Source organism: Dendronephthya gigantea, unplaced genomic scaffold (assembly GCF_004324835.1).
Source record: "Dendronephthya gigantea isolate DGI-Jeju-01 unplaced genomic scaffold, DenGig_1.0 000001F, whole genome shotgun sequence".
Lineage (NCBI taxonomy): Eukaryota > Metazoa > Cnidaria > Anthozoa > Malacalcyonacea > Nephtheidae > Dendronephthya > Dendronephthya gigantea.
In genome coordinates, this window is record NW_021163011.1 from 1662121 (window position 1) to 1673950 (window position 11830).

At 36.5% G+C, this 11830-nt stretch overlaps 2 protein-coding genes across 2 annotated transcripts; one reads left to right on the forward strand and one right to left on the reverse strand.

Annotated features, from left to right (window-relative positions):
- Window positions 1-221: 221 nt before the first annotated feature.
- Window positions 222-4501, forward strand: LOC114529735 (succinate dehydrogenase cytochrome b560 subunit, mitochondrial-like). The gene is made up of 6 exons (XM_028551434.1): window positions 222-463; window positions 536-598; window positions 1999-2103; window positions 3038-3099; window positions 3784-3947; window positions 4145-4501. Exons 1-6 carry the CDS (start codon window positions 435-437, stop codon window positions 4253-4255), a joined length of 534 nt encoding a protein of 177 aa, XP_028407235.1. The 5' UTR covers window positions 222-434; the 3' UTR covers window positions 4256-4501.
- Window positions 4502-5197: 696 nt separating this feature from the next.
- LOC114530657 lies at window positions 5198-6822 on the reverse strand. Its single transcript, XM_028552258.1, has 2 exons — window positions 6699-6822; window positions 5198-6222 (listed from the first exon to the last, which is right to left on the reverse strand). The coding sequence occupies exons 1-2, from the start codon at window positions 6814-6816 to the stop codon at window positions 5198-5200; spliced, it is 1143 nt and encodes a 380-aa protein (XP_028408059.1). The 5' UTR covers window positions 6817-6822.
- Between the last annotated feature and the right edge of the window lie 5008 nt (window positions 6823-11830).

Here is an 11830-nt window from a genome sequence, read left to right on the forward strand (position 1 = left end):
ATAGTCAAATATATAGATTCTTTAATGCTTGCACGTTAAGCGATTATTTTCAAACATTCCAAAAACTGCGTTTTCCGTTGCGTCAAAAGACTAGGCATGAAGCACAGAGGATTTGGCTTCGAAGGTGGCGTTCGAAGTAGTTGTCAGTTCAATCATGAATAGTAAAAAGTTAAAAACTAAACCTAATAAAAATAAATGTTTTTCATCTATCGTGCAATGCAATGGTCATTGCACTGCTTCCATTGCATTGTGGTAAGCGATATCTCAAAAGCCAAAAGCCAGCTGAAAACCTGGAACGAGATTCCCCCCAGAGTGAGCACAGACTGAGAGAAAAGCAAGAAAAGCAGAGAAAAAACCCTTGGTATGAGGTTGGGAACGAGGCATCTCGAATCTCAATCCAGTAATGTAGGTACAGTCAGTGTGGTGCAGTTAAAATGGCGTCGATTTGGATGATAAAACTTCGGTGTGTATGTTATGTTCGTTAACTTTATTAAAAATAGCTAGTTATAACAATAAATATATTATTGTTCTTTAGCCCTATTTGGAGAATATCATGTCTATCACCAGCCGTGAGATCAACAACACCTCTTTCAAAATGGTGAGTTTGAAACTTTAGGCAATTTATTAAAATTATATACATAAAAATAAAAATATATGTACATACTACACTGTTTATTACTAAAATTTTAATAACAAAGTTTAAATTAGAAGTGTCTTTTATGGGTATCAAATTTCTGCAATGCACTTTTTAGGTAAGGATGCATGATGTTTTATATAACCAACCAATCGGCCAATCCTCTTGCATTGCAAGTTTATACGTGCACGTCAACACGTTTTTATGCACGTTTCATATTTTCGTGAAAAATTGGGGGGTTTGGGCTAGTTATGGCCAGGGATAGTTTGGCCATGTTTCACGGTGCAATTTTTCGTTCAACTGTCAATGCAATTCTACTTTGAAGAGATGAAAATCAGTGAAGAGCCTTTAAATTACAAGTTGCAAGAAAAATTGCACAGTGTAACAGAGCCTTTAGTTAAGAGCACCTTCTTGTTTTTGGACATGCAGATGTAAAAATGACATAGTGTGTGTAAAGTATGCCTGAGACATGCAATCTTCATGCTCTCTATTAAGATTTTATATATTCTATTTATTGGGCATGTAAGGGTGCATTCCATGCCAAATTCATTTAAGATTTTACTTAAATTATTAATTTTTAATTTTGAGATGTGAATACATGTAAAAATGGCAAATCTGCACTTTTTTCTGAGTAATCTCTTGCACCAAATATCAATATGCCAAATACATCAGATACAAAGTGCATGAAATGCGCATTAACTGGTGTACAATATGCATACTTTACAGTTTAATGCAGCCTGAGTGTACATATTGTATGTAGTATGGTTTATGATTTACATGATTTATGGTTTTTTTCTCTAGAAAAAATTGTTTAGTCAAATACATCAGAATTAAACAAAGTGTTAGTGTGCAATTATCGGCTTCAGACCTATATTTGTTTTTTTGTGTGTTCACATTTTGACTTCAAGCACTCATTCCATATTTACCAGTGTATGCATGAATATATGTAGGTCAGTGACTTCAATGCACTTGGGTAGACCTTACAGTTGTATAAATATAAGCAATATATACAGTTCATACTTGCTTTCTAATGTTTTAATATTGTCTTTAGTCTGACACATAATGATTACGGTAGTGTATATAACTGCATGCATTGTTGTGTGTATTTTATTATTGTACTGGCAATAGTAAAAATAATTTTGTACAATTGTCTAAATGAAGATCTTGAAGTTGGAAAAAATGATATATTTTATCATGTTACATGGACGTCCTGTTAAATACCATGATCGCTGTTCCAACTTGCTGTTTGAAAGTATGCGGAATTTGCTTTGAGTGACATTCACAGTACTGCATTACTGGAATTTAGCAATGCATGAAAATACTGTTGCCAATATATGTAATATTCCAATGATTTGCTTCTCCAGCTCACCAGCGGTTGGAATTATCGGCACGAGAAATGCTTCAGAAAGTTTTCAGTCAAAAAATAAAAGACTGGGCAGACCAACTTCACCTCATTTGTTGATATATAAGTGAGTGTAAAATATTTTATGGACTATAATGTGTATTGACTAGCATTGAAACTCTCTTGAGGTATGTTCTCAACATTATAATGAAAACTGCAGGCTACCATATATTGTATATAGCAAGCATCTGTGCACTATGCTTAGCCCAATGTTTTTTTGTTTTGTTTTGAAATTTAAAGTGCCTATATCACTTGTAGGATCTTTACGGATTTGAATAGAGCTTGAAAAATTAGTTTATAAGTTCTACAACCCTTTTTGATATAATTGAATAGTTTCGAAAATACGTCGGTTGGGGGGACTGGGACTCAGGAATGATTTGCAAACACGCCGTCTTTTATAATGTAAACATGAAGAGTTTCACTGGCGATATAGTTTGCGCTTTTCAAGAAAAAAATGCGGGAACGGTGCGTTGTGTATGGCTGTAGCAACTGGGCGAGTTTTTCTCAAAGTATTTTACGTTATTGGAAGATCGAAGTAAAATTACAAGAACTCGGTTCCTGAGTCCCATGCCCCCGACGGAAATGTAGGCAAATCGTCATGTTTAGATGTAAATATTTCCGAAACTATTTAATTATATCAAGAAGGGTTGTAAAACTTATAAACTAATTTTTCAAGCACTATTCAAATCCGTAAAAATCCCACAAGTGATATAGGCACTTTAAGAAGTGTTTATTTTAAGAATCTACATTCATTTTGTATTTTTTTATTGCTCATTCTTAACTGAGACGATTCTTCCAGTTTCTTTTTTGTTTTATTTTAAAGTTATGAAGCATTCCTCTCCCTCCAAAAATAGGAAACACTAATAAATCCTGTTTTCCAAATCTCTCTTTCTATGAACTTTGCAGAATTTCCCACCACCCAATATCTCGAAAGAAGTTTTTGCCCACTTTAGATTTCTTTCAATGCTCCTGATATAAAAGGAGCTTATTTATTTTTCAAGATTCGAGTTGCCAGGTCTTCTTTCTGGCAGTCACAGAGCAACTGGGCTTGTACAATCAGGAGGTAATATATTCTAATATATTTGGCATAGAAACACAATGCATACAAAAGAAAACCAAATTATTTATTTTTTCTTCATATTAATTTTCCTTATATCTCTTGTTTCGTAAAAAGCATACAATTGCACCATAAGCAGTCTTAATTCTTTAACATTTTATCACAATTGGGTGCCGGTATGATATTTTCTAAATGCAGGCCATTTTCTTCATAAACATTCCACAAGTCTTTGAGACTGACGAATTTGTACATATCCGGGGCCCGTTGTATCAAGCCACTCTCTTATATCTCTCTTGAATATTAATCGACTTGAATCGAATTGAATATTATGCACTGAATATGTAGTTTTAAACAGTATCTTTGTATTAAGGTTAACAACATTTAGTTTGCTTCTTGAATAAGACGATGGAATTTCTCTTTTCAACTTATCCACCGTTCAAGCTATACAGGCTTGATACAACCGGCCCCAGGGGGCCTTTTGCAGTGTTGTCTTCCTTTCTCTTATTTTCAGTGGGAGTGCCTATTTTTGGGAGAGCCTTGTCTCTGTGCGGGAAGAAATGACATAATATATTGGAAGGAGAAAATAGGGCGGGCATATTAATAATAGTTCATTGATTTCCTTATTTTTTTTTATTTAAATCATCTTTAAAATTAGTGCACTTTTTCAAATGGTTTTCGATAATTTTCTAGTCATATCATTAGCCGCTATTGGTCTCATGTGTGCTCCAGAAAATCTCGAATATTACGTCAACTACCTTCACTCCCTGGAACTACCACGTGCGGTATGGGCGTCTACTAAAATGCTCTTCGCTTGGCCTTTTATGTACCACTTGTGTAATGGCATTCGCCACTTGGTAAGATCATCGATGTGTTATGAGTGTGGCGTACGTATTCTCAGTGGTTCGTGTCTGTTCTCGGTTCTCGAGGGTGTGGGTGAACACTCGCTCACTTCATTCACTCACTCAGCACCCATATAGCCTGCCCAAAACCAGTTAAACCCATTTTTTCTATACGTATGTCAATAATTGATCAGATTCTGTTTTTTTCACAGATATGGGATGTCACGGCAAAGGGTTTCACTCAAAGTGATCTGTATAGAACTGGATATCTCACTGTTATTTTGTCTTTCCTAATAACTGGCGGGTTAATCTGGTTCTACTGAATGACTTTCGGGAATAACATTCTCTGATTCTTTAGCATTTCATTATGGACTTTGAACATAACGTTAAATGCACCAGAAATCACGACAAAGTTAATATTTATGTGATTATATAGGTTTACCAGGCTGGACAAATATAGGAATAAACAAATGTCTTAGTAAAGTTTATATATATAACTTTGTACGATGTATTGAACAATGACCATAAAGTATTTTAATAAAACCTTAACACAAACTACACCGTTTAAAAAGATAAAAGCACTAGTCTTGCCTTGCCTTTGTAAAGTGCACAATGTACTAGTATTCCCCCGATTTTAAACGTGCGAACTCATATCTTGACGTCAGCTTTCAATATAGTCACTTTGGCATAACGTGATGTGGTGTGATTACGTTGCGCGAAAAAAAAATCAAGAAAATGTCAGACTGCCTTTCCTTAATGCATGTTCTTTCTCGCTATATTGTCTGTCCGGCCAGTCACAATTTTATATTTTATATAGTATGTACAGAAAAAATGCTTTCGCGTTAAAATTATTTCCACCACTATATAGTGATATAAATGTGGTCGTCTATAATACAATTTCTGTTTTGTAATTGAATGATGGATGAAACGAATTCATGAAACAGACGGTGGTTAAAGTTAAAGTTATTATTTATCATCAAAAGTTACAGTATTGCATGTACTTGCAATAACTAGCTACATTCTACAGTGTTTCCAAAGTCTAAGGAAACAATTTAAAAAGTGAACTTACAGTATGCTCATTAAAATTACATTCTATTTCTAAAAAGTCTACGTGTAGAAACGAAAAGTTACAGTACGTGCATTGACTACAGTCTGATTCTATAAAAGTCTACAGAAATATTTCAAAACAGGTAGAATGTTTTTCGAAGAGCCGTTTCGTTTCAGTTGGTTATGCCGATTGTGCCATAGTTACGTAATCCTGCCTGTTATACAATTGTAAGTGGTGTTTCTTCCGGAGGGTCGTGATTATGGGTGAGCTTCATTTTTCGACAGAAAAGAATGTCCTCTTCCCCGAATCCAAGTTGGTACTGCCAGAAGTAGACTTGCTGGCCAGGAGCGACCGATAAGCTTACCTTTTCGGTCACCGTAGTCACCTCTTTCCAGCTCTCCGTTGTGGTGTCAACACTTTTTCCACCGTAACTCGCCGACAGGGAGAACTGGTACTTGGCAAAGGCTGCAGCAATGTCGCCGCTTTTGTAAGAAGCACTTACCTTGATGTTCCAGTTGTGTTCAATGCTGGACAGTTTACTCCTTTCTGCTCCTTTTTGGTGGCTGATTTCCTTTGTCCACTCCACGGGAGTTTTTGATTCATTTTCAAAACTCTTCAGCAGCTTCCACTCCCCAAACGCAGGCCCTTTGGTGATCGCTATTCCACCGGGGAGAAAATTAACAACATCCGTTGCGAAGGAATAGTCGTTGCTGTCCGAGTCGCGGTTCAGATTGCTTGTCTTGTGGTACAGGGGACCCCATTCCCCAACTGGCTTGACGAAGTAGACGTAGTCGCCATATCCCCAATAGTATAGACCATCGCCGCAGTCGTGATTGAGAGAATATTCCACAGCATCCTGGTCGTTATTCATGTTAGACGTGCGGCGATAGATATCGCGATCTTTATAGACAATGTAAAATGAACCAGACATGGAAAAATAATGGTCTCCACCTTGGCAATGAGGATGGAGTGAATAGACTACAGCGTCGGCATCGGTATTCATGTTCGTCACCCTGCGGTAGCTATCTTTTTGTACGATATAGAAGTAGCCATCGTTGGCAAGATAGTGATCTCCCCACTGGCAGGCGTAGTGAAGGTCAAATACCTCTATATTACCGCCTTTGTTCAGGTTGTCGGACTGCATGTACACACCAGCGTCTGACCGAACAATATAGAGGTAGTTGTTATCATCACCGCAGATGTCAACGCCTTTAGCGATTGAATGAGGGACAATTCGAGTAACTAAAAGATATGGCATTTCAGACAAATTGTTAGATGTAATGAGTTGATTTATTTGGCCAATTGGCAAGGCTGTCGTTGCTTTTTTAATAAACGTATAAATAACTATAGCGGTGATTATATAACCCGCGAAGCCCGAGCATTTTAACCTCACAAGTGTTCAGTACTTAGGAGGGTTGTCAGATTACTGAGGAAAACTGGCCAGTCATTATTCCAATAAACTTTGTTTCCCACAACAATTTTATCTTATTCAATAAGCTATTGCATGAGCAACGCTTTTTCGGAAGCGAGCATTAGTTTCAATAATGCAGCATGTCCTTGCTAAATTTTGCAGATTTTATGCAATTTTAAGTTCGGTAAGGACGGCTTTCCTGTGGCCGTCTGTTGAATAATGTATTGTCGCTTACGTATTACATATCCAGTTATGATTTGTGAGTGAATAAAGTTTGTTCAACACACCCACAGATCAGTGAACACACCTTGTTCAGAGAGGACGATTGGATTCGCGCGAGAACGCGATAGTACTCGCCGATAGGGTTTTTGGTTGCGCGAAGATTTCACGCGTGGGGCTCTTGAGCGTTGACGACCTGAACGCATCGTGAGCTGAAAGAAAATATGTGAAAATTACTGATGTGAAGCATAAAATACACTGCGGTAATCAATCATTGAACGTACGCATCAGAGTAAAAAACATTCATTGTCTATATATAAAAAATCCCTGATTCTATACATGTATAGAAGCCATAGTTATTTGCAAACCACATCTCTATCAAGATTGTGTTGTTTCGCACGAACATGCAGTTGCATGGTGTAGCTATATATATATACTGAGATAAGAAGAAAGCCGCGTACAAATAGATGAATATACTGTACTCACCAAATATATCAGTTTTAGTTTGCTTTTCACACTAGGAGAAACCTTTCACAATTGATCGCAAATTGCTTACTGTCGTTGTTTTATATTTACCATGCGGCCCTGCATGATCACCATTCGTCACAACCAGCAGATTATTCGAATTCCGCACAACACCCACGTGAAAATGCTCAAGAACTTCCTCGTTTTTCATCTTCGAATTCCGCACAACACCTACTTGAAAATGCCCAAGAACTTCCTAGTTGTTTTCTTGTCAAATTTTAGAATTTTCGTTCTTCTTTTAACGTTCTAGTAAAAGGTGCATGGGCGGGAAACTCATCTTGATTGGGGGAAAGGGGGGGGGGGGTGACTAACCACTGCCTATGATTTTGAATTAACTTAATCGTATCCATTAAACTTTAACATTGAGACTTGAGTGCATGACTGGTTTTGAGACATGCAGCATAACATGATGAAAATGATGTTCGTGCATGCCCGCTAGCATGCCGATTAACGTTATCTGTAGGCGGATGATAGCCGCCTGTTTTTTTAATCGCTAGTATGATTGCTGCTATTTTATTCAGTGCAATTCTGCAAAACAACGCATTGAGCATGCTGAAAAAATTCCTCTTGTATAGTTATAATTTTTATCCAAACACACTATTTATTATGAGTATTCTCTCTCTCTCTTCCTCCTGCGTTTTTATGTAAAGATTTGTACTAGGCGATTGCACTTGCAATTTCGTCGCTAAGATAATACACCATGGCCAACACTTTTCTGCAAGGTGCTTTAGAATTTTAGGTTCTTTCTTAAATCGGGGGCCCTTTTAGGTTGGAGGCCCGGGGCAAAATTTCTTTCTCTGAGCATTAAATAAATCATATAATTATGTTCGTTTATCAAAAGAAATAAATCATATAATTATGTTCGTTCGTGTATATATATAGATAGATATACACGAACTAACATAATTATATGATTTATTTAATGATCTGAGAAAGAAATTTAGCCATGGCCGTCAACCTGAGGGGACCCCCGATTCAAGAAAGAACTTAAAATTTTAAAGCATCTTAAAAATGCAATTTTTCAAAAGTTTGAATACTCAGTCTGATGATCGCTTTTTAAAGGCGTGAAACTCGAGTAACCGAGCGAACGGTTTTTAACTTTTTTATCTTCAATTGTATTGTATATATATATATATATATATATATATATATATATATATATATATATATATATATATATATATATATATATATATAAAATATATATATATATATATACACCCATTTGCAAAAACGTTGGCCGCAGATAGATAGATAGATAGATAGATAGACACTCGAAGTCTTTGTTTTGCAGCACTTACAGAATTCCGCTGAATAAAATTGCAGCAATCATACTGACGATTCAAAAAACAGGCGGCTATCATCCGCCTACAGATAACGTTAATCGGCATGCTAGCGGGCATGCACGAACATCATTTTCATCGTGTTATGCTGTCTCAAAACCAGTTATACACTCAAGTCTCAATGTTAAAGTTTAATGGATACGATTAAGTTAATTTAAAATCATAGGCCGTGGTTAGTCACCCCCCTCAAATTCTAAAATTTGACAAGGAAACAACTGGATGTTCTTGGGCATTTTCAAGTAGGTGTTGTGCGGAATTCGAAGATGAAAAACGAGGAAGTTCTTGAGCATTTTCACGTGGGTGTTGTGCGGAATTCGAATAATCTGCTGGTTGTGACGAACGTATATATATATTGAACATCATTTCCTCCAAAATAAATTTGGAGTTGCAACATAGGTAATAATATAGGCAAAAATTTTCTCCGTATTTACCATACTTACCCTTGACGGGCATTTTCAAACCTAAGAATGTAAATTTGTCCCTTTCCCTCACTAGCTCACGCATTACGAGTGCCTAGGCCTTGGGACCCTATAGGAAGCGGATCAAAAGGAGAAAGGAACACACACACACAACCCAAGCCATACATCCATCCAAAGCGTTAATCAGCTTGAATGTGAGAGATCGATTTTACGTATTTATCAGTGCGAATAATGTACATTCTTAACATATCAAATGTCCAAGTGCCACACAACTCATCTCATCGTCGTCATGAACATTCTTACAATGCAGGAAATAAGTATAGTTAAAAAATCACGCTAAGTACTTTTGGTTATTAGGAACCTGATAAATACGTAAAATCGATCCCTCACATTCAAGCTGATTAACGCTTTGGATGGATGTATGGCTTGGGTTTTGTGTGTGTTCCTTTCTCCTTTTAAACCGCCTCCTAGGGTCCCAAGGCCTGGGCACTCGTGATGAGTGAGCTGGTGAGGGAAAGGGACAAATTCCCCTATAACTTCCAAAATGTAAATCGATGGTTTGAATCCAAAAATAACCTGTTTTTTTCTCATGGATCAAATTGATCTCCGATACTGGCAAGAAACATTGTGCACTTGACGCTATGCCACGCCTCTAATGTTAGAATGTCTAGATATTCTATTATCTGTTATCACATCTCTAATAAATCATTATAAATTCGTCTCTCGAATGCGGTGTGTTTCCTGACATATGGAAAGAGGCTATCGGATATATCCGCTAAAGAAAAAAATGTGGACTTTCGCTCTAATTTCTCCAACCTTCGCCCTAATCAGAAATTTATCGTACATCTTTAAATTCGCCGAGAAAGCAGTTTTCAAACAATTAAACAATCACCTGTTACTGAATGCACTTTATCCCAAATTACAATTGATCGTATACCGTAAGTACCAATGAAATTTTGTTGAATATGAGCGGTTAGCGTGTTTCTTTATTGGTTTTATTGGATTTAAGTGTTGCCTTTGACACGATCGACCACTCTATGTTGTTAAACTCTTTGAAGTACAAGTTTGGTGTAAATGGTATTGCTTTATCCTGGTTTCAATCTTATCTTACGAACAAAAATTACGTATACACAGTCTTTAACAACTTAATCTCGGAAGAATTTATTTTAAGTTATGGTGTTCCACAGGGGGCTTGCCTTGTGTCCGCTATTTTTTATCCTCTATGCGAGCGAGATGTTTTCTGTCATTGACAAACACTCACAAGAAGCACATGGTTATGCCGACGACACCCAACTCTATCGCTCCTTTAACCCAAATTACCCGAACAAATAAAAAGTAGAAATTGAGAAGATGGAAAACTGTATTTTAGACCTGCGTGACTGAACGATTGAAAGTAAACTTAAAATGATTGATGATAAGACAGAATGCATGTTAATCGGAACTTGACAACAAGTATCAAAAGTGGACTTTAGTCATATTTCTGTCGGCGAGAAGCAAATAGCTCCTTCCTCTCACTTCAAAAATTAGGAGTTGTAATGGATACCAACTTCACCTTTTCACAACAAATTAACAAATTATGCAAAACATCTTTTTATTTCTTGTATAATATTCGAAAGATCCGGAAATATCCACCGAAGGATGTTATAGCTACACTTGTTCATGCGCCTGTTCTTTCTCGCTTGGATTATAGCAATAGTTTACTGCACGGATTACCGGTTTATCAAATCTCAAAGTTACAAAGAGTTCAAAATTGTGCTGCCAGGTTGATTTATATGGCTCCAAAATTTGCGCACATCAGCCCTTTTTAAAGGAACATCATTGGTTTCCTGTTAAATTTCGGATTGAATTTAAGATTCTCTTATTAACCTTGCAAGTAATCCATTGACTAGCTCCTTAGTATTTGTGTGATCTAATTCGAATCAGAGAACCGCCAAATTATTACCTGGAATAAATAACGACTTTTGGATGTACCGCCTCATTTAACTCATTCGGAGATAGAGCCTTCAAATTTGCAGCACCAAATTTATGGAATCGTCTTCCAAAAGAACTCAGAAATTAATATTTAGATACAATTCGTAATTTTAGAAAATATTTAAAAACTTGTTTCTATTGTTTCCTTCTTATCTAACTTTATCATGCAGTTTTATTATTTAGGCAGATAGGTCTGGCTTGACACAGTAGCCCAAGACAGACACAGTCGCCCAAGACAAAATACTTCTTCGTCAAAAAAAAATCTCGGAGAATTTTAAAAAAGTGAAAAAAATGTGAATTTTTTCAGTCTGGAGAAAATCACCCTGTCAAATTTTCGTGAAAAAAAATTAGGTTAAGTAAACATGAGTTTTTTAAAAGCGGGAAATTTTTAAACTTTTTTTCCGTCTGACTTTCCTCAATGTCAGGCTTTATAGAAAACTCATTTTTTTAAAAACCTTTTTTACTTGTGCTTTTCTTTCAATTTTCAGTGACTTTTGAAAGCGAGAATTTTTTTTCAGTTTTTTTATTTCAATTTTTTTTCAGTGAGTCTTTCGCAAAGGCCGAGGAGTCTTTTAACTGTTTTAAAGGGTCGAAATCAAACCGAAATTTTTCAGGATAATTTTTTTGCATTGCCAGGAGTTGAAAGGTTTGTCCTGGGATTGAGAGACGAACGTTTTAAGACCACGGCATCATTTGTCGAAAGCTATTGTTCTTTATTTGACCTAATACTTTTCGAAAAGTTTTAAATTAACTGGTAGGCTGCTAGGCCGCAGCCTTAACCACTGGGCCACCTGAATAAATATATTCTAAGGTTGCAAACAACATACAATCCGATGGCACAGTGGTTAAGGCTACGGCCTACCAGCCTACCAGGTTGTAAGCGTAGGTTTGAATTCTGCATGGCAAATGTTCGATTTTTCCCACCAAAATTACTATTTAATTTTACAATTCATCGGAAAGGA

Coding starts and splice junctions, on each gene's coding strand:
- LOC114530657 (XM_028552258.1), bottom strand. CDS start 6,816: ATGCGTTCAGGTCGTCAACGCTCAAGAGCCCCACGCGTGAAATCTTCG. Junction 6,223..6,698: donor AATCGTCCTCTCTGAACAAG/GTGTGTTCACTG, acceptor CATATCTTTTAG/TTACTCGAATTGTCCCTCAT.
- LOC114529735 (XM_028551434.1), top strand. CDS start 435: ATGGCGTCGATTTGGATGATAAAACTTCG. Junction 3,100..3,783: donor TGGGCTTGTACAATCAGGAG/GTAATATATTCT, acceptor ATAATTTTCTAG/TCATATCATTAGCCGCTATT. Junction 3,948..4,144: donor GTAATGGCATTCGCCACTTG/GTAAGATCATCG, acceptor TTTTTTTCACAG/ATATGGGATGTCACGGCAAA.